General features: G+C 39.1%; 1 protein-coding gene across 1 annotated transcript in view; it reads right to left on the bottom strand.

Moving 5' to 3' along the window:
• The window catches only part of lrp2b (low density lipoprotein receptor-related protein 2b), a 96,375-nt gene that overhangs the window by 17,892 nt on the left and 55,248 nt on the right, over window positions 1-23,235 (bottom strand). The window contains exons 36-58 of the mRNA XM_034057061.3: window positions 22,553-22,711; window positions 21,514-21,803; window positions 21,068-21,271; window positions 20,208-20,450; window positions 19,649-19,774; window positions 18,834-18,953; window positions 18,307-18,438; window positions 17,784-17,985; window positions 16,287-16,582; window positions 15,117-15,633; window positions 13,565-13,717; window positions 12,731-12,901; window positions 11,945-12,168; window positions 11,073-11,250; window positions 8,092-8,288; window positions 6,949-7,194; window positions 6,519-6,647; window positions 5,330-5,449; window positions 4,481-4,597; window positions 3,565-3,681; window positions 2,225-2,362; window positions 1,403-1,525; window positions 95-223 (exon numbers count right to left, since the gene is read on the bottom strand). Of these exons, the coding sequence (XP_033912952.3) occupies window positions 95-223; window positions 1,403-1,525; window positions 2,225-2,362; window positions 3,565-3,681; window positions 4,481-4,597; window positions 5,330-5,449; window positions 6,519-6,647; window positions 6,949-7,194; window positions 8,092-8,288; window positions 11,073-11,250; window positions 11,945-12,168; window positions 12,731-12,901; window positions 13,565-13,717; window positions 15,117-15,633; window positions 16,287-16,582; window positions 17,784-17,985; window positions 18,307-18,438; window positions 18,834-18,953; window positions 19,649-19,774; window positions 20,208-20,450; window positions 21,068-21,271; window positions 21,514-21,803; window positions 22,553-22,711 (4,331 nt within the window). The remainder of the gene's footprint in view (window positions 1-94; window positions 224-1,402; window positions 1,526-2,224; window positions 2,363-3,564; window positions 3,682-4,480; window positions 4,598-5,329; window positions 5,450-6,518; window positions 6,648-6,948; window positions 7,195-8,091; window positions 8,289-11,072; window positions 11,251-11,944; window positions 12,169-12,730; window positions 12,902-13,564; window positions 13,718-15,116; window positions 15,634-16,286; window positions 16,583-17,783; window positions 17,986-18,306; window positions 18,439-18,833; window positions 18,954-19,648; window positions 19,775-20,207; window positions 20,451-21,067; window positions 21,272-21,513; window positions 21,804-22,552; window positions 22,712-23,235) is intronic.

Here is a 23,235-nt window from a genome sequence, read left to right as displayed (position 1 = left end):
TTCAATAAAACCATGTTCTATTACATATTGTGGTATTTGTATTGATCTCCTGAACAACATATTTTGAGAGTCTATATTATCATTGAGCACTTACTGCACCCCGTCTCGTCAGATCTGTCTCCACAGTGGTCGTAATGATCACACACGTTGATCAGGGGCACACAGTGTCCGTTGGCACATTTCAACTCATGGGTTGTACAGGGTGCAGGGGTAGATTCTCGGCCTAAAAGAAAAGAAGCGATACATGAAAGTTTAAAGCATTGCCAATATCATAGCTTTTATCATACCTATCACTATGCAAGCAATTCATTAGGAAAACCTATTTATTTTCCCACATCTTGCAAAGACACAGAAAGATATTTCCAGCTCTGAGATCTGCTTCAACGCACATCACTCATTAACTTTTACATTACATTGACATTTATATAGTGCTTTTTCATTCATGTCAAAGTGCTAAATAGAGCAAGAATATTTCAGTATGCTATGAAGACTTGCTTTATGCACACACAACTGTGGATGGAGTACAAATGTCTTGATTTTATTACACTTTTTTTTGTAAAACTGGAGTATTTAAATATTCAGATAGTCTTTCATTTTGAGGATTTAGCCCTTAGTATACAAATCATACACTGTTTAAGATTTAATTAGAAGGGTTTTGTTACAAATGAACATATGAATGCACCTGAAAGTTGTCAATATCACACACAATATTGAAATATGTAGCAGTGAATACATTTTGGACAAACTGTATATTACTTAATTAAAGCAGTTATACAAAGCAAGCAGCTTCCTTTTTCACTGTTCCTGTACCTGATATTTACAATCATTCTGTGTGGTTATTATGTTTTATTTTATTTTCTGTACAGTAAGTGTTAAGGTGATTTGAAAAGCAGTTGAGAAGCTACTCTTCGGTTCTGTTGTATGCCATAGACATAATGTAGGCTAGATCAGCCAAAGTGTCTTTATATTAGTAAATGCCAATGCCATTTAGTACACAGAAGTGTATTGCCAGGAAACCAAAGAAGGTGCTTGCTCTTACCTCTATAAAGACACTTTGACTGATCTAGCCAAGATGACATTATATCTATGGCAGGCAACTACAATTAGAGCAGCTCCCGAACTCAGGGGAAGGCACCTTAAAACAGACTTCTCAATTAAAAAAAACAAACACAATATTCGAGTAATTATAATAAGAACCACTCACAATAATAGCAAACATCTTAAAGTTGACAGTAAAACCAAATCAAATTAAATTTGAAGCACTTTAATGAAATATTAGGGTACCAAACATAGATATAAAGGAGGCTCTGTGTGTTAAGATGGTCGTCATTTAAATACAGCCCTTTCTTATATGAATGGGTTGTGTGCGCTCTCTAAATTGAACTATAGTAAATGAACTTACAAAGATCTTCTGCTTCGTCACTGTTGTCTCCACAGTCATCTACCTTATTGCACAGCAGACCAGAGTAGATACAGTAGTTATTGTTACAGCGGAATCTTTCAGGTAACTCGCACGGAATGGTTACTGCAAATACAAAAATACATAAATAATATTACAATCCAGTACATCTTATTTGGTCATAATACTGTAAAGTAGATGTTGTCTTGTGTATGGAAAACAAAGCAGAGGCAGTCAAATGTTGCCCATATGGAAAATGGTGCTGGGTTTGAAGCAGGCTTCCCCATCTTCTTATTATCCCCAGTTGGTGATGAAATCCCCTGCGAAGGGAGATATAGTGGAGGCGGTCTTATGTAAGTATCTACGTATCACACTTTGCTTTTTTTCCCATATAGATTATTAAGCATGCCAATTTCTGGAGGTATATGGAAGTGTCCGTTTGTCATACACCTGGAAAATTGCTAGTCAAATTGTGATTAAACATTTAATTGCCATTATTTATTATGCTGTTGATATGTGTTCCAAATTATGGTGTGTGGCTGAGCAGATGCAGAGCACAATCTAGAAAGTAATTCTTAGAATTCAGCTGATTAATTTTAGGTATAAAATGTTTTATTTTCCATGCATTGAACTTAAACAGAACACTCCAAGAACATTCATGGGATGCTTTGATTATTGTCCTCATTGGCCAAGGACATTGGTCACCATCATTCGTGGAACAGCTACAGTACTTCATGAACGTTCACACTGTATCCTCTGTCTATGCTACATTTTCATATATACATTGTACTGAAAATATATTTTGTAGTTTGCAAAAGTACTCACAGCACGTTTTGGCCTCTTCATCTGATCCATCCCTGCAGTCATCGTAGCCATCGCATACCCAGTTTGGATAAATACACACGTGATTATTGCACTCAAACTCAGAGGAAGAGCACCAGGTCCCATTTGGATAGCGGGTTGCTGTAAGAGGAAAGTCTCAAAATAAATAGCACTGTATAGATGTGATAATTTGGTGCAATTTCAATACTCTCTTGTCCTTCCCACTGCTTAAAACCATGCAGGTTATGGTTGGGTTATTAGAGTTTAAAGCTTTATATTAAATCTATTTGAAGATATACATTTAACATCCTCGCATTTTGCCATTTTTTTAACCTTTTCTCACTGTGTTATTGACAAGAGGTCTTGTCATAAATATGTTGCTCAGCAGTCTGCAACCTGCAAGAAAATGTCTGGTTTCTTTAAAGAACACACTGCCTCTATCTGGCATTTTTGCTGAGAATTTTTTTCCAGAAATCTACTGTAGCAGGGTTCTGAAAAATATAGCGTAACACGTCCCCACGTGCTGCTACAACTGTTTAAATAACGTACCAGTAATTTTTCTTTTCATTATTAAAATCCTGACAACTTTGTACTTATAACTTTAAAGTATGTTTCAAATCTCTTTTCAAAATGGCTGCTCTAGTGCACTGATAGTGTAAGATTATTGCCCACATTGTCAAATAGGTAACACAGCAATAATGATCCATGATGTGGTATGGAACAGAAAAGCCAGAGCACTTATTGTTATGAGAGGACAGATCTCAAACCCCAGTGCACTCGAGCAGCCATCTTGAAAAGAGCTTTGAAATAGATTTTAAAGTTTTAAGTGTAAAAAGTTTTCAGGATGTTGACAATGAAAAGAACATTTACAGGTACATTATTTAAACAGTTGTAGCAACACGTGGAGATGTATAACGCTATATTTTTCGGAACCCCGCTACTTACTCTTTAATATTAACTTAATACCTAAAACAGTAAATGTGTGTGTAAATCACACATTAGAAATCATATTTCTTGCAGTGTAATTTGTTAACATACATATCTGTAAGCGATCACGATTTTTTCACAGCAGGAATAAAATATCTGAATGGCAGTCAAAATTCTGTGTATTCTGTTTGCCTGGAACTACATCCTGAAAAAAGCATGCTACTTTCTGTTGTCATTATCTCTCTGTAGATGCCCTCTAAATCTTACAGGACTTTAGAATCCTGAAACTCGATTTAAATGGTGAATTGTAAGCAGCTCAGCACCTTTCAGTACCAAATATTACTGTACATGGCAAACAGCAAAATGTCTTCTCAAATGTGTCATGGGAGACTTTGATAAGGGCTTTGCTGACTTACGGCAGGAGCTCTCGTCTGTGGAATCCCGACAGTCTGCCTGCCCGTCACACTTGAGAGTGGCTGGGATGCAGTGACCAGAGTCACACTGGAAGAAGCCTGGGTGGCAGGTCAGCAGCTCTGGTGGGAGGGGGAGAAAGGGGTCATTTTAACATGGGGTACTGGGGAGGATGCCGCAAATCCATTCAGTGATTCCATGTGGGAAGGATATCGACTTTGGAAGAATAGCGTATTGAGATGAAAAGGCAGATCAACACTATTTAAAAGGATCACATCTGATGCATTTCTTATGACGGTTAAAAGTACTGAAGTTTAAGATCAGGTAAGTTCAGAGCAGATTTAGCAGTTTTAGTTAACAAGGTATATATCCTGTTTACACCACATATTATTTCTTGCTCAACTAATTTGGCCCTCATTTACAATGGTTTACAATTGCTAGACCATGCCTGATATACAGTTTGTATGCTGTGGCTCTTCATTATAAAGCTGCTTACTGAGCAATCTGACATTGCAGTTATTAAATACAAAAATTAAAGCTCAGCAATTGGTTGACCTCAGCACTTTTAATGAACGAGACAGGCAGAAAGGGAATGTATATTCTGAGATTGATATACCACTTATAGTATTAAGATAAAGGCTTTCCAGAGAATGCATTCTTAAGCTATTCAACCTCTTGGAAGATAATGATCAGCTATGTGTATATTTGAAGCACTTTGCAAATGAGGTTGACAAGTAATGCATTTGTTTTGCTTGGCTGTCAGGAAAATGTACAAAGCAACTGGCAAAGGCTTCTGCATTGAGGATAAAAGTGGACCCTGGTATTAAATTCCAAAATGACAGCATGAAACCAATGGCAAAAGCTCCTTTTATCTCAAAATTAGTGCACTGGGCCTGCTTTGAAAGCGTGGTGTTCACTCACCGCAGTCTCGCTCATCTGAATTATCCCCACAGTCGTTATTGTGGTTACACACCCAGGTTCCATGGATACACATCTGGTTATCACACTTGAATTCACTCTCAGAGCATGGCCGTGGGGCTGGGAGAGAAGGAATCAGGAAATCAATCACACTGACAGGTGATGATATTGGTCATGGTGTTACTGTAAATCCAAATTAAAAATGTCAACAAGTCTAATGTTAAAGCAGGGCTGTCCAACGGATGGCTCCGGAGCATTCCCTAATATAGCAATTTTGATTTCGAAATGAAGTTTCTTAATGAGATTAATCGGTAATCTTTAGTACAAGCAAGTACAGTCAAAATACAAAATAAATGTCTTTACGACTATAAATTGAGTTATTTAGTTTTAGTAAACTTTTGTTACAGTCGTTCTTTTTCCAGTTAATATATATATATGTATATATATATATATATATATATATATATATATATATATATATATATATATATATATATATATATATATATATATATATATATATATATTGTATGGCTCTTTTAATCAAAAAGGTTGGTTGTTAAAATTGGTTATTATTATTTATTTATTTATTTATTTATTTATTTCTTAGCAGATGCCTTTATCCAGGGCGACTTACAATTGTTACAAGATATTACATTATTTTTACATACCAAAAGCATGGTTTACAGTTTTTCTTTTGCAATAAATCCTTGATTTGTGGCAGTGGAAAGTCTTTCTTGAGTTGTCATTGTTTCAGGACACTGGTTGCTGCTGTCAATTATCAAAGCAGGAATGCCCACTGTGGAGAATATGAATGCTTAGGAAGGAGTGTCCACTCCCTTGTTCACTCACCACAGCCTTTTTCATCAGACCCGTCCCCGCAGTCGTCATTCCCATCACACTTCCAGCGCAGAGGGATACAGAGATGGTTCTCACAGCGGAAATCCCCAACTGGGTCACACGTCGCACTCTCTGCACGTTTAAAGGTGACAAGTGTCAAAGATATTGTAATGAATCTGAAAAGTATTTGTACTATTTCCTATTTAAAATCAACCACAATGTATTTATTTTTATATTTAGTAGTCGGCAATTATTTGTTTTTGTATTTTCTCCCAATTTAGAATATCCAATTATTTTTAGGCTCAGCTCACCACTACCACCCCTGTGCTGACTCGGGAGTGGCAAAGGCTAACACACGCTGTCCTCTGAAACGTGTGCGGTCAGCCGACCGCTTCTTTTCACACTGCAGACTCACCATGCAGCCACCTCAGAGCTACAGCGTCGGAAGACAACGCAGCTCTGGGCCGCTTACAGGCAAGCTTGCAGGCGCCTGGCCAGATTACAGGGGTTGATGGTGTGCGGTGAGCCGAGGACACCCTGGCTGACTTAGCCCTCCCCCCGGGCAGCGCTCAGCCAATTGTGCGGCGCCCCCTGGGAGCTCCCGTCCACGGTCGGCAATGGAATAGCCTGGATTTGAACCGGTGACGTCCAGGCTAAAGGGCGCAGCCTGCACTCCACGCAGAGCGCCTTTACCAGATGTGCCACTCGGAAGCCTCCAAATCAACCACTATTTCAATACAAAATTGCTTTCCCTTTGCTAGTCATACAACACAAATTGTGTTATTGAATCTGCTGTTTCATGTGCTCAGATTTAAAGTCTACATGAATTCATTTTTAAATAAAAAATTACGTTTAAGTTAATGTTTGGCTTAATACCTTGTATTTTGGTAGAAAAGTTGTAAAGAATTCTGTTTTTGTTTTGGGTTTTTGTAAGGGCTATTTTATTATGTAAAGGAGGACTACTGAAACAAGCCAAAAGCCTTTAATACACATTATTAATTTCAATTCAGAGAGTTTCATATTTATCTTGTTACTATATGTATAATCAAATACAGTATGATTCTATATGGGTTAACATGTACAAACAAAACAGTAAAAGCAAATGAAGATCCATTCTTTGCCTCTTTTAATTAATGCAATCCAGGAACAGGTAGTATCAATTGCATGATTGAATAATCAAGTGTCGAGTGCAAACACTTACCACAGTTCTCCTCATCACTGTTGTCCAGGCAGTCATCCTTCCCATTACAGACAGTCCACTGAGGAACACAGCGGTAGTTTGTCTTACAAGAGAACTCTGTGTGTTCATCGCATCTATGGTTAGGACCGGCTGTTGAGGGGGGGAAATGCTGTAAATAATCTCAAATGGGAAGTTCTGGCAACTGCAATACATTGCTAAAACAGTTCAAAACAATTTCCCAGGTCTAACAAAAAACTATAAAACTATGATACTTCACCACTCTTGTCAAACGATTGAAAATATAAAAAAAAATAACTTGATAATAAAACAAAAAAACATTTGAAGCTACTTTCTCTTTAACACCTTGGCAGCAAGGTGATGGAACCGCATCAGTTTAATCTCGGACTGCATTGAAGAAGAATCCATGTCACTAAATCATCTCTGAACTCACTGCACTCCTCGTGAGGCTCGTCCGAGTTGTCCCCGCAGTCGTCCTCCATATCGCACACATAAGCCTGCGAGATGCAGCGACTGTTCTTGCACTGGAACTCCCCGGGCCGGCAGGTCTTGTGGTGGCACTCCTCGGGGTCCTCATCACTGTTGTCAGCGCAGTCCACCAGCCCGTCACAATGCCAGGACAGGGGGATACAGTGCTTGTTGTCACATTGGAACTGGTTCTCCTCGCAGCGGTGATCACCTGGAACAAGACAGTGTGGTCATTTTCAACCCTTGAGTGTATAACAGGGTAGAGGGGAGGCGCTAAATGACAGCCATGCATTGAACACCTCCTGTTACATCTGCAACAGCTTATGAGTGTTGCATGGAACTGAAAACCCAAATCTTTATTTATTCACAGAGCAGTGGCAAATAGGATTCAGACACAGGCCTCTGGAGGTGAAAAACCTTAGAGTGGTGCACATCAGATGCTAACTTAGTTGTATTTAGTTATTAAAATGTTTTCCCTAAGTCTACCTTTATGACTTGCTTTAAGCTTGTGTGGAGTATCCCAAGTGTCTTTGTGATATTTTAAAGAGTTACTGTATACTGTCACATGATTTGAATGGAATATTACTGACAGTAGGGTTTCCCAGACAAGCTGAAAATCAGGTAAAGGCAGATTTAGAGGAAATGGCACTATAGTGTAGCAAGATAACCCTGAACCACACAATGATTGCAAACACCACAAAACAGTAAGGGAAATGCAAAAAAGCAGTTCAGATTACATTTGAAACCACGTACTCATCTTTAACTTAAAGTAACGATTTATTTCTAACCATAACTCAGAAACAAAAAGGAACTATAACACATTCAGTAAAATATGTAATCTTTAATTAAATCTAGTACGACTTTTTTTTACTTCAACACATTCTGGGGGAAATATAGTGTTATTTTTCAACATGCTCTTCTTAATCCATAAATACTTAATTGGATTCAAAACTAGAGATACTGTAGCATACTGTGGGTTACATTTAATTAAAATCAATGGTTATTGCTACTTATGGTTTTGAAATTGATAGAGGATGTCAATGGTAGAATTCAAGGATGGGAATAGAATTGAAAGATATTGAACGATCAATATGACTAGAGTACTAACTGCAAAGTGCAGGGTCTTCATCCGAGCCATCTGGGCAGTCATTTCGTGTATCACACAGGAAGTTGGGGCTGGTGCAGCTTCCGTCATAGCACTGGAACTGGCCTAGGGGGCAGTAGCGAGTTGGACAGGTATCAGTCTCATCAGAGCCATCCTTGCAGTCGTTCTGTCCATCGCACTTCCACCAGATAGGAATGCATCTGTGAAGTCAGAACAGTTTCAGTATTGTTGAAATCTGCTTTTTTATATTGTTATTTTCATTCAATTCCTCCAGACAACATTATACTTAGCCCTATAAATTCTGCCTACATATATATATATATATATATATATACATATATATATATATATTAAACACAAAAAACTACGTTTTACTTGACGGTAAAGAGTTGACAATTCCGAAAAAGACAGGAAATTGTCAGGTAAGGCCGCCACTGCATCCTTACCTGACCCATGTTCTGACAAGGCTTTCCAGCACACACTGCACACACTGCCCAGTGGTGACTACACAAGAAGTGTAGTCACCACTGGGCAGGTCAGGTGAGGCCTAAAACTAGAACAACCATGGTTGTTTTCATGTTGTCATAGAATGATATGTGAATTGAAAAAGCTAATTAGAATAGTTGGAATATTAACACATGTGGAGTGAGACAAGTTATTTATTGTGTACTTTTCCAAGTTACAAATATTTACAACTGTTATAACCATTTCAGCTTTTGTTTTTCTTTTTTTTTTTTGGATTTCGGTTTGTTTATGAAGGACACAAAAACATGTGTTTGATATGCTGGAAAAGAAATGTGATGTATGTGTGGCATAGTAATGTACGGAACCCCTAAAGGTACTTGGTGTAAAAATTACAACGGGAGGGTACTGTCTCATGAGCACGACTTACTATAATATCTCGTGCTCACAAGATAGTAAGTCGTGTGCATGAGACAGTAGCCTCCCTTTATACCATGTCCCTTTAGGGGCTCCGTAGTAATGAGATCATTGAAAGGAGGCAAATAATGTAACACACACATTTTACAACCAATCAATCCATGTACTTTATATATCTTTCTTATCCATTTGACAGTGACTCTTCTAAACAAGTATATGTATTATGCTGTTTCAGACTTTTGAATCCTCAACAACCCACTGGTGACTACACATGTTGTCTGAAGTGAACCCACCTACTGTACCAGTTAAGCAGTGTGTGATCGAAAGCCTTGTCAGAACATGGGTCAGGTAAGGGCGCAGTGGCGGCCTTAACTGACAATTTTTCGTAATTGTCAGCTAACATCAAGTAAAACTTATTTTTTTGTGTTTAATATCCGTTCTTTTTTCACTGGAAGGCTGATTTTAAAACACGATATTTATATGCAATGGAGAGTAGATCCCTCCATTTAGATTGTAGTCCTCTCTGTATATCATAAAGGAAGTTTTTGGTTTGCTTTTTATTTTTTTATGTGTGGTGCAACTGTTAGTTTTTGTATAAGAAAAAAGCTCTACTTTTACAACAGACATTCCCAAGTAGGACCACATTTAGATACCTTATACACATATACATATAGACTTCTAATACATAAAACAAGCTATTATTATAAGGCTGTTACATTTTTAATAATTTTTAAAATCATTAATACTTTAGTTACTTTTATATTAGGCTATCTATCTGATTGATTATTAATAACAACATGAATATGTTCATAAATGTATTTATATTTATACCTTGTTTAAAAATGTATATCGATTCAAATGGCGTCATTAGGAGGAGAATGGCACATTTCCATACAATTCAACCATTCTATCACTTAATAGAAAGAAGATAATAGCCTAATAATCATGAGCAGGATCTCCCAGATACTTGTAACTCCATTAACTATGGATTTCAACATGTAAACAAAATGCTGGGGTAAATCACATAAAAATAAAATAGAGAAACACTTAAACGCTGCCTTTACTTTTTTTTTTGTTATTCTTCAAATGCAACTCCCCTCGTGTATTCACAACTATACTGTATGTATTGTGCGTCTCAGCTGACACGGAAGGAGGGTTCATAACAGTCAAATGCTGCAAATCCTTAATTCGTTGTAAGCAAATTATTACATGATTGTTGTGTTCGGAAACAAACTCAAACATTTGGTAATATTAATTATGCACATTGTATTGTTTGTAATACGTTATCGTACACAATATTAGTATTACCAATATAGATCTTTTATGCTTATGTTTTAAAGTGTATATAATGCATATACATATTTAAGAGGTACAATTTAATTTGTTGCTACATCAAGTTGTAGAGGCTGCATTGGAGATAGCGCTGTCAATCATGGTGCTGCATCCGAGGTTTAGTTTCACAGAATGAGTTAAGGTGGGAAACATTTTTAAAACAAATTAAAATGATCCATTTAATATTTTACGACTTAAGTCAGGATCCACAAGAACCACAAGACATAAGTGACCTAAGGAATTCAAATTAAATTACCCACATAGAATTATTAAACTGACGAATACCCACTAACTTACTCTTGGTGGTGGAGCCCGACTGCGCATGCATAACTTTTGAGTTAGCAAAAATAAACATTAAAATAACTCGCTAAATACTTTATACATTTTTTCGGGTCCAAAAAAAGGCACTCCAGCCCTCGTCCCTATAATGGCGCTATCGCACTCTTTAACCCCCACCTCTTGCCTTCTTCGAATTGGACACTCATCAGTTTAAAACCAACTGTTTAATGGATTATAACTAAAGGCAACCCAAAAGTTATATAGAAGGCTTGGGGTCTATTTTAATGATCTAAACAGTGGTGGACCTTAATAATGTCTCTCTAAAATGTATAAACCTAAATAATAATATAGTTTGAGATGATGTATTTCCTGTTTATATCATTAAAATAGACCCCTTGGAGTGTATGCTAACAGGAGAAGGCTTCTGGAATTTTAAACTGGTCATCGTGTTCACTATGTAGAGTGTGACCGACAGAAAGACAGACAGTGCCTACTTCTCATTGTCCCCGCAGCGGTACTGGGTGCTGGAACAATCAGCCAAACAGACCACATTGAAGCCCACAAACACCCCATGAAAGTGATCAGGACACTCGCAGGTGTGCTGCTGTCCCCCAGGGGCTATCAGGCACAGGTGGCTGCAGCGTCCACTGTCACTATTACAGGGGTTTACCGCTGAAAACAAGAGAAATGTTCAATTAAGACCTTAGTAAATCACAGCTGTATTAGTTTCTGCCTGGACCACTATGTGTTGTTGAAGCGCAATGAGGTGAACTTTATCCAGATGATTGCTTCCTAATCAGTAGGATTAAAAAGGCTAATAGATCAGCAATTTGGCAGGCACATGATTCTAACCACGCTTGCATAGCTGCATGACTTACAGTAGCTTTCTGTAATTCTCTGCCTGTATCCAACATTTCACAATCCTACCACTGCAACTGCAAATGTTCAGGTGGGATGAGTAAATGTTAAACTTTTTTTTTCCATGTAAACGTTGAATCAAACTATGTCAATTCCACTTTAATTGACAATTTTTTCAGGCATAAGAAGGTTGATTTTTTATTAATAATAATAATAATAATAATAATAATAATAATAATAATAATAATAATAATAATAATACTTACATGAGGTCTGTTTCTTTCATAACCAGGAATTTGAGACTTGCATTGTGACCAGAAAGCTACCAAATTAATGTAAAGTATGATAACCAAATTTTTAATGCAGTATTAGCATTACCAACATACCAACAAGTCCTAATAGGAATAGGGCAGCCAGTCATTGATTAAGATAATAAGAGGTAAGAATATTTAAAGCCTTGGTTGTTATTCTTTTAATTTAAATCTTAAGTGCTGGAAAGAGGTCTTACATCGTGGCTGCCGATATGGATGGTAGACATGGATGTCATGTGGGCTGTGGGTGTTGTTGACCATGACCACTCTCCCTGCTCCTGTGTACTTGTGAGCCTTCTCCACGGTCTTGGTATTCCAGTCAGTCCAGTACACAGTGTCTTCAAACAGGGTGAGTGCAAATGGATGGGACAGAGTGCCCGCAATGGCAATGTGGCGGTTATGTCCATCCATATCAGCATACCTAGGAAAAGAAGAAAGAATACAGTCTACTCTTTTTATACCACCACCATTTTATTAAAAGTGGAATTATATAGCGGATACACCATGAACCTTCATGTAGCACTGCATTTATTCCACGATTAACCAAGGAGTTTTCATAACACAATCTGCTAAATTACATTACATTTCCAGAGGAACTATACAACTTTATTTTGTCCTGTGACATGCCATTCATATTTCAGACGTACCCACAACAGCAAGGGATTAAATTTAGCAAAGGCCCAACCTGGATTATACAAAATGAATTTTCCCTCCAACTGACTCGTGTAGGACACTGGGAAACTAGTGCCCAAATATAGACACCAGCAGAGTTACACTTGTTTAGACGTTGTAAACAGGGATATATCTGCTAGCTCACTACAGAACTCTTTTGTATTTGTTGAGGTTTCAAATATTGTAGCAAACCAGGTCCAGCAGTAAATTGATTTTCTTAGGAAATAACCGTTGATAATCTTCATATAATCTGTAATCATTTGTATGTGGAAATTAGGAATAGGTCAGGTATAAATATTTTCAATTCTTACTCAAGGTAGTTGAGATGTGCATCAGCAAAGAAGATCTTGTCGGAGGTGTAATCTATAGTCAGGGCGTTCGGCCACTCTAACTTGGTAGTGATTATGGCCGATTTATTCCTACCATCCATTCCAGCCCTGCCAATATAGGCGCTGTCTGCCCAGTCTGTCCAGTACAGCCACCTGAAAGATAGAAATATATTGTACAGATATGTTTTATATACAATTACCCTTAAATATATGTATATAATGGGTTTGAAAATCAAACATCTACTTGTATCTTTAATTTATTTATGTCTGTAAACTGGAGGGTGTTATTTTAAAGAGTAAGTAGCTTCAACCATCATTTTATTTTTTTGTATTATTATTATTATGCTTACTATTTTATCTTATTTGCAATTATGTTGTTCTGTCTGTAGATCCCTGCAGTAAGTGCAGGGCTCTACATTCTATTAAATGTAAATGCAGGCCTTCCTCATTCTATTAAAATCATGTGACAATGTAACCTTTCAACTGTCAGCCCCACCTACCATCTTTTCATCTTGCAGAGTTGAAAAGTCACATTGTCACAAGATTTGGATAGAATAAGGAAGGCTGTTCAGTCAGTTAAGTCCAGCTCAAAGCAGCTCAAAGCAACTCAAAGGCTGATTTAGAGAGAGGGAATAATAACTCAATTTAAAAGCAGCAGAACCCATACTGATTGCAAACGTCATAAAACGGTAATCCTAAGAAATGCAAAATCAATTAAAATGACATTTGAAGTTTTGTATTGTTCAATGATTTGAACCCGAATATACCCCATGATTTGATGTGAATGCAGTATTGGTTAGTAACCTTGACCCTTACCCTAGCTTTGGGTTGACGACCACGGCCCGCGGGTTTTCAAAGCAGAATGTGTGATTGGGTCCCACACAGCCACTGAGGAGCTTCTTCCTGAAACGTCCGTCCAGTTCTGACACGTGAAGTGCATCCTTGAAGCTATCCACCCAGTACATTTTCCTACACAGAGGATGGAGTCAGTTACACAGTCCTTTAGCTCTACAGTGAGTTACAGTTAGAAGTATGGTGTATTACAGATATTAATAGCACATTCCACTTTAAGCTAAGGGTAACCCCAATTTGAAATGCCCAATTTAAATGTCACCTTGTTGATGTCATGCTAGAGAACCATGGAGACCTGGACTCTCCTGGCACCTGAACAGTAGGGGTCGCTATGGTGTAAGTTTTATATAAATTGTAATAATAATAGGTTAGTTTTCTTCTTCATAATAATACGTCAGTCTCCTTCAAGTAATCTTCAGTCAAAAGAGTTTAATTCAGAACAAAGCAAATCCAACCTTACAATGGCACACAATTTTCTTCATGCAGCATTCTTTACAGGTCCTCAGCCACTATTGTTTGCTCAGCGTGACTGGGAATGGATTGATTACACCGTGTAACAAATTTTTTTATTTTTTTTTGTTCCTGGGTAGTAAGTGTTATTTCCTAATTGCTTATGCCTCAAAAGTATAGAAAATGGCTATTATTCCCCACAAACTTTGCTTTTGTGACCAGGACAGTGATATTTTGAAATTTATCAGGACCTTGCTGGATGCCTTGAAGTATGATGAGTACGGCTGGGACCCCTGGAAGGTGCTGATGCCACCACTGCACATCAAATTGGGCCTTATGAAACAATTTGTCAGAGCTCTAGATAAGGAGTCGGCAGCCTTCAAGTACCTTCAAGACTTCTCCCCTAAGCTGTCTGAGGCAAAGGTCAAAGCCGGTGTCTTCGTCGGACCACAGATAAAGAAGATCCTGGAGTGCAATGAATTCCCCAAGAAGCTCACTAGTAAGGAGAAAGCGGCTTGGAACAGCTTTGTCGCAGTGGTTCAGGGCTTCCTGGGCAATCACAAGGAGCTGGTTGAGACTCTGGTGAAGAACTACGGCACAATGGGCTGTAGGGTGTCCCTCAAAGTCCATATCCTTGATGCTCATCTTGATAAATTCGCCCGTTTTCTCATTGTTAATAGGTACATTTCAAAATATCACTGTCCTGGTCACAAAAGCAAAGTTTGTGGGGAATAATAGCCATTTTCTATACTTTTGAGGCATAAGCAATTAGGAAATAACACTTACTACCCAGGAACAGAAATTGTGTTACATAGTGTTATCATATGGAATATATGAAATGGAATTGCATAAATATGAAATTATAAAAATACAGCTTAATAGAGCTGGACAAAGACAGGTGTTTAAGTATAAGGTGAATACGGTGTTGAACTTATGTGTTCTTTTTATTTTGTGTACATTGTGGGAAAAAACAAGCATATTGAGTAATGTACAAGGAATATTATCACAGAAACATGTAAGACACGGGCATTGATTATTTTTTTTTTAACTGCAACTGTTTCCTTACCTCCCCACCCAATCAATGGCCAGTCCTTCCCCATTTGGCACATCATTGTCAATGACCGTTTCTCTGCCAGTGCCATTGAAGAACATGCGTTCGATCTTGTCTTCACCTACATCGATCCAGTAGAGTCTCTGCTCATAGTGGTCGAAATCCAGAGCCATCACATTGGAAAGGCCCTGGAGGACGATGGAGAGGGAGCTCCCGTCGGTGGTCAGGTTGCGAATGTAGTAGCGGTTGCTGAAGAGCAGGTAGGGATGGATGGCGCTGTTTTGGCGGCAGGTTCGCCCGTCTGGCTCCCGGATGTACCCACTGGCACACTTGCAGAAGAAGGAGCCCACCCCGTTCTCACATATCTGACTACACACCTGCGGTGTCTCTGCACATTCATTGATGTCCTCGCAGGCTTTGCCGTCAGGCATCAGGCGGTAGCCCGGCCAGCAGGAGCAGTAGTAACTGGTGAGAGTGTCCGTGCAGTTTTGGGCACACTGGCTGATGGCTGTGTTTGCGCATTCGTTAATACCTGTATTAAAAAAAGGTGCATTAGGCTAAACATGAATATGAATTAATGTACACATATTTTATTATTAATAGCAACTAAAAGAGACAAATGCCTGGCTGTACTATGGGTTTAGTTTAATATAATTATATTATATTTTGGCAGCTTCAGACTTCCTACTGTCTCCTTATGATGTGTAAATTATTCTGAGTGGTTCTTATTTCCATTATTCAAATACATTTCTTTTTGTAATAGTTTGTGTTAAGGTGTTTTTACCCAGGTTCAGGAGCTGCTGTCCAGTTCTACTTGCCTGCCATAGAGCCATACTGTATATGTAACAGTAGCTATATAAGTGTCATCTAATGATCAGCCTGTTTGGATATAGTTGCCTTCCGCTTTGCTGGCAATATATTGCTGTGGACAAAATGGGGCTGGTGCCTACTAATATAAAGACACTTGGGCTGATCTAGCCTACATTACTTCGGCAGGTAACTAGAACTAGAGCAGCTCCCGATCCTGTTGTCAAAGAACCTTAACACATATTTTAAGTCTTCCTTGAAGGTTTAACAATTTATCTTACTGAGTTATTAAGCCCTATTCACAATCTATAAAATAACAAGTATATCTTATTAGAGCATTGGTTAATTCAAATATACAAATGCACAGGTTTATCTTACCACAGCCTTTCTCGTCGCTCCCATCGGCGCAATCGTTCTCTCTGTTGCAGACTTTATTCATGTCTATGCACTCCCCTGACGTACATCGGAAGTGGTTTGGGGGACAAGTGGGCTCTGGCGTCTTACAGAGGCTCTCCAACTCGTCTGAGTTATCCCGGCAGTCATTCTCCCCGTCACACACGTATGAGCTTGGGATGCAATGCCCATTCCCGCAGGTGAACTGGTTGCTGGTGCAGGGAGGGTAGCTACAGCCAGTCTCGTCACTGCCATCCCCACAGTCATTCTGCCTGTCACACCTGTACAGAGAATAGGGGTCTTAAACCTTTGGTATGGTACTAAAACATTACTATTATCTTAACTTATGTATTCTTGATTAGATTTACTTTGTATATTATTTTCTGTTGCAGACCACTTTTTAAAAATCACCCTCAAAAGCATTCTCAAACATGTCTTTCCATCTTTGCAGCTGGTACACCAGAGCGTAACCATTCTAAAATGCACTGTTGGTCCTATGGGGGTGAATTTTTTTTTCTGTCTACTGCATGCGCTTGATTATTACGAGTACAGCTTACAAACAAGCTGAATGTAATGAACACTGACGAAATACAGACAAATAATTTGTACCGTAAATAAATAAAACAAATAAATATAATGTTTTATTTTGTCATTGGGAAAGGTTTTGACTAAAAAATAACAGGTAGACAATAAACAACGGGTTGGAACAACCACAACACGTCCTAACAAAAACAAAGGGGCTGAACTAGAGGGAGAGAGAGAGAGAGAGCGAGAGTGTCTAATGCTTCAGCGTATGATACTCCTTGAAGCATGGAGCAACGCACAGAGCTTGGCACCGCCTCTTTGCTGGATGCCTGTTACTTGATGTTGATGGTAAAAATTCTTCATTTATGTCTTCACCGACACACTCGCTGACATCTGATTCAGTGGAAGAATTGTATGTATTTGAATTTAAATCAGAATCTCAATTCAGTATTATTTCTAATACTTCTTTCTCACTGAGCAATTTTCGCCAGTTTACAGACATCGCTGACAGTCAATATCTAGCAGAGGGCGCAAGAGACCAACAAAAGGTGTTACAGAAACCTAGTGTTACAATATCTTGTTATCAGAAGTTTTGTAGGCTCAGTAATTCAAGTTTAAAGTTGCAGAACGTACCAGTACGTTGGTACTCCCTGGGGACCAGACAGCAGTGAACGTACCAGTACGTTCGTACTACTCAAAAGGTTAACCTGTGTCCCCGCCAACACAATGTGATATTTCTTATTGATGTATTTTTTACACCCTCTAGGGACTGGTTGGGGAAGCGTTGCAGGGGGGAAGGTTAATGGACAGAGTAATATTTGAATACAGTATAATCCAGTGGACAAAGGTTTTGGCTTTTATTGTGGCAGTTATTCACAGCATGTTAAAGGGATTAGCTAATTCAGTATTACCAGAATTAAGTATAAAACGTCCCTCATATTTAGGATTAAGAAGTACCTGAAGGCCAATAAGATGCAGAGCCCGTTGGTACATCTGAACTCGTTCAAGTGGCAAGTCCTGTCTGGGCAGTTCTGGAGCTCATCAGCTGCGTTGGCACAGTCGGTGTCCCCATCACACACCCAGGACTGTGGGATACACCTGGGGCCTGAGTACCAGGGTGGGGGGCAGGTGAACTGCTGTGGACTGCAAGTTCTCTTATCTGGAAACAGACACAGAAACACCATGATTCTCAGTACTACAGGTGTTGACAACTTAGAGGGCCATTCTACCACAGGTATGATGAAACAATTTTCTGCCTTAGGACCTGAATGGAGTTTTAATTTGTTCAACTAAACAATGAATCGCATGGTTGTGAAGAAAAAATCTTTATGAGTTTACATCTTTGGTATTTTGGAAAAATAAAACTGATGCAAACTCAGACAAAAACAATACATCTTGCCCAATGTACTTTTCAGAATCAGCCAAACTTGTGTGATTCACATTGGAACATCTCCAAATAGGTCATTAAAGCAACACCTACCGCACTGCAGCTCAGGGCTCTCATCACTCATGTCTCCACAGTCATTGTTCCCATCGCAGGTCAAAGAATCTGGGATACAGTTCCCATTAACACAGGTGAACTGGTCTGCATGACACGACCGGATCAAGTCATCTGGAGTGGAATAGAGTAAAATTGAAGAAAACTGGAGTCAAATAATTGTGCTCTCTGGAGGTACAGTATAACTATTTATATAAATTAGCCTCTTTAACAGTCTTGAACAGTTTCATAAAAGCAAACTTTATCTAAATCACAAGACAGTACCATTTGTGGTTTCAAGGGTGGATCATGTGCAATTTTCCATTGTGAAATAATTACAGATTAATGCGCATGAACTTTGTGCTGGACAATAACAAAGAGTGTACCAAGCCAATTCAGAATCTATACACTGGATCTTGTGCACCACTCTAATTATAAGCATAATTATAATTATGTCAAAATCCATAGGATAGTCTAATACTGTGGGAGTTTGTCTAATCTGTTCTATTAAAATACCAAAACACACTTACCACAAGAAGCTGGCTCATCTGAACCATCAAGACAGTCCTGGATTCCATCACACACCCAGATTGAGGGAATACAGTTGCCGGGGCCACATCTGTACTCATCAGATCCACATGTCTGAGTCTCTGTGTCAAATCAAAGGGATTTCGAAGAAAGATGCAATTCACAAGCAAAACAAACCAATCCTCTTAAGAAAGAGAAACTTATCTTAATCAAAGACAGTGAATATGAGGGTTTTTTTACCCCTGTTTTTCTCCTCAATGTCCTATTATGTTCCCTCCCCACAACAGCTGATAAGAACTGAAGGTCAGTAGGTACCCTCCGATCCCATGCCCAAGCTAATTGCCTCTTTACACTCTGAAGTTTGTCACTGGATTTCGGAGAGCTGCTGATCCTTGGAGGAAAAAGGTCAGCCCTACATGTGTATGACCAGGGCACCTGGCCAGTAGGGTCTGCAAGTGAGAAGAAACTGCCTCCCTAACCAGTGGGATTGCCAGAGCCCGGCGGCCCCTGTGGAATTCCCAGGGAAGACCGGCAACTTTGCAAAACCAAGACGTGAACCCGTGCTGCCTTGAATGTAATACTCACTGTACACAACACATAATCATGCCTTTACCAGATGAGGACTTCGGGGATCCCCTACATTATTAATTTTAAGGAAATTTGAGTTATAAGACTAATACTTTCTAATAAATACATTTAGTAAATCTCAAATGTAGGGCTGAATGTTGGTGAACTTTCTGACCAGTGTGAAGAGAAACGGTCGCACCAGCATACTGTATCTAAGCGTATGTTGTTGAAATTATTAAAAATCACTCACGACAGAAAATGGGGTTCTCGTCACTGTTGTCCCCGCAGTTGTTGTAGCCATCACACAGGTTGCTTGAAGGGATGCAAATGTTAGTTGTATCGCATTTGATGGTCCCCGGAGTGCATGTACGGTCCGCTGTGGTAAAATAATACATCCGAATATTTAAGAACAAGAGGAGGCAATTCAGCCTATCAATGCTCGTCTAATTCCTAGTAGCTGGTTAATCTCAAAACTTTATTAACTCATCAATAACATTGCTAGAAGTGTCTCCTACCCTCTTTCTTTAGTCTGTCTCTACCTAATTTCCAACTGGGGCCTGGTTTCTGTGCTGCACTCCTTTTAATATTTTAAAGACTTCAATCAAGTCCCCCCTAATACTTTGTTGTGCTAGTCTCCATATATTAAGTTCCCTCAACCTATCTTCAAAGCTAATTTCTTAAAGACCTTTAGAGGATTAGTCTAATTGCTCTTCACTAAACAACATTACAGTTACCAAAACACAATGCCTTGTGTCTGTGAAAGAGAGAAAGTGAAAGAAATAGAACTCCTTATTACTGAAATCACTTACGGCAGTTACGCTCATCAGATGTTCCGTTGTCATGGCAGTTGTTGATTCCATCACACACAAAATCCCGGGAGATGCAGCGACCACTGTCACAGGTGAACTCGGTGCTGGGGTTACAGGTGGGGAAGGCGCAGCCGTCCTCATCACTGTTATCTCCACAGTCGTTGAGGTAGTCACAGCGGTATGACAACAGCACACATCGACCATTGTTGCAGGTGAAATCCAGCGGGGAGCAGGTATGAAAAGCTACAAAGCATTGAAGAAAAGCAAAAATCTGGTTACGTCTTTTAAGGGTAGCAATTAATTCATAATTTAATACATTGTGAGACTTGGAGAACAGCTTGGAATGGGGATGAAAATAACTCATGTATTCTTGTTGTTGTTTAAAAGCTCTTTGTATATAATTTTCTGGTTCTGTCATCACATCTTGGTAGAACTAAAAAGTTGAAACCACTTCAGTGACCTCAATACAGAAACGCGTCCAATCTCTAAGTAGTGGTACGCCAAAGTGAACCATCTTAATAAAAGCTGCTCCTACCTGCTTTTAAGTTGTTTCTTGCTTGTTGTATGGTTCCTCTGTTCTTGTTTCAGAATGTGGCTATTTAATAATACAGCCCATGTATAAATAAAATATACTGCTATCTGTGCTACCGGTAGCCCATTTTGAGGGTTTCAGAACACCGGCACAGTGCAATTACGCATTCAAATGTGCCAGCTTATGCTGTGCCTCGTTCATTTTGGGCCAGTTAATACATTCTGGACGGGTTCAAATTTGTGCCGCTGCAGAGCGCTACTTTACACTCCACCAATTTAGCGCTGCGTCGGTCAATCTTGATACATGTTCCCCATAGTATAATACTTACCACAAACTCTCTCCAGTTCGTCGGTATTGTCAGAGCAATCTTTGTACCCATTGCATTTCCATCTCTCCGGGATACACTGGCCATTCAGGCAGGTGAACTGGTTCTGGCCACACCTAGTGCCCTCGTCCTTTATGCAGTCCTTGCCATTGTTAGCCAGATACCACCTACCATCAGAAGGGCATTGGCATTCAGGACCAGTCGGGCCTGTGGGCAAGGAAGATACCATGGTTACTGAATTTGACAATACCCATGTGGATATGAGAATTTAAAGCCTGAGGCAAAACAAACATTTTGTTCAAAACCTTTTTCAAATACAGCTCTAAAAGCTGCACGGGAATTGAGGGGAATACTACTTTGCTCAAACAGGATTCACAGCCACCACGTTGTGTTGTAGTGCCTATAGCATCACATGTGATGCGGGTGTCCTCTTTTTTGAGGTTAGTTACCTGGCACACAGACATGGCTACATCCTCCGTTGAACTGTTCACAGGGGCTGCTGCACTTCTGCTGTTTGGAGGGGCTGGCCACATGGATGTCATTGAGACGGTACTCAGGGTCCTTCACCAGGACAGTCAAGCCCGAGCCGTCATCCTTGCTGGCCCTGTAGATGCTGTTCGTGTCCCAGTCTGTCCAGTAGATGTGCTGCTGGTACACTGTCATGGCAAAAGGGTAGACGGCCATGCCGACAATTACCTGTCTGTTTTCTCCTGTCAGCGAGGAGCGCTCGATCTTTTTCCTTCAAAAAGAAACATTTGAGTTTTACTCTTTTGCAGTCATTCAGCAGTATTGTTTTTCCAATTTCAATTTCAATGTTAGGTTGAAACTTCTTTCAAGCTTTAGTCTTTTACATTTACTGCATTTTTCTTGGTCATTTTTAATACTGACACTGACCACAAGAACACAAGAACATTTTGGGACAAGAAGAGGCCATCTGGCACATTAATACATGTCCTGCTCTACAATCCAGTTGATCTCAAAACTGTCAAGTTGGGTTTTAAAGGATCCCAGTGATCCAGCATCAAGAATATGGCTAGGTCACACATTATATACCCTCACCACTGTTTACAGAAGTACCCTCTGTCCTAAGTCTGTCTCCACTATCAACTGTGCCCTCTGGTCTTGGTTTATGTGCTGTGCATTGGCTAGGGTTAAATAGCTCCATTGATTATTACATTGACACTAATTAGTTTAATTAGCACATCTTCCTCAACACCAGTTAGATATGCTATCCATGCTGTCAGAATAATTTAGTTCAAATAAATATAAGCTTCTCCAAGTGTATATGTATTTAAATTGTGCTGAATTTTTTTTTTAAGAAAAAGGTGGGGTTTTATTTAACTGTGTGCTGCACTGATGTGGTATTTTAGCTGATGCAACAGTGTCCTGAGGAGAAATTTAAAAATAGCACTGTTTCATAATCACAGCATTAAGGTATAGTAGTGTTGGTCCTGAATATGCCTTGTTGTACTTGATTTATATACGTACAGGTAGGCATCTGCCCAGTAGAGCAGTCTGTCCTCATAATCCAGAGTGAGTCCATTCGGCCAGACCACGCTACTGTTGATGATGGGCACTCGGAAATTCCCTCCCAGCGTGGCTCTTTCAATCTTAGCATGGCTACTCCAGTCAGTCCAGTACATGTACCTGCAGAAAACACAGACACAGAAGATGGCACATTCAGGTGTTGAAGATATAAATATGTGCACACGTGTGAATATGGGTTCTCAATAATACTGTAATTTGTAGGTTTTGTTTTAAAGTATGGTATTTTTTAGGTACTGGTACAGTTTATTTCCTCTTTTACCATTGCTTGCACTTTGCTGCCATCTGCTGGCTGTAACAATACTTTTTACAGGCCAATTCATTGTAAACAACAACACATGCACTGGTTTTGAACCTGCACACTGTTCAAAGCTTGATTTAAAAAATAAAATCATTGCAGAGACATTTTAAAAAGGGTGAGCTAGCTTCAAATGTAATTTTATTACTTGTTTCAACTTTTTTTCATTATGTTTACAATATTTCAATGAAAAGGTAAGAGAAATGTAATAATTTTAATGACATTAAAAGCTACTCACCCTTTTCAAAATGGGTTTTTTTAATGTTTTTTTTAATCAAGCAGTGATGGAAATAAGATTCCTGTTGCATAGCAGTTTGATCCATTCTTG

This window comes from Acipenser ruthenus, chromosome 28 (genome assembly GCF_902713425.1).
Source record: "Acipenser ruthenus chromosome 28, fAciRut3.2 maternal haplotype, whole genome shotgun sequence".
Lineage (NCBI taxonomy): Eukaryota > Metazoa > Chordata > Actinopteri > Acipenseriformes > Acipenseridae > Acipenser > Acipenser ruthenus.
This window is presented reverse-complemented; position numbering and strand designations above follow the sequence as displayed.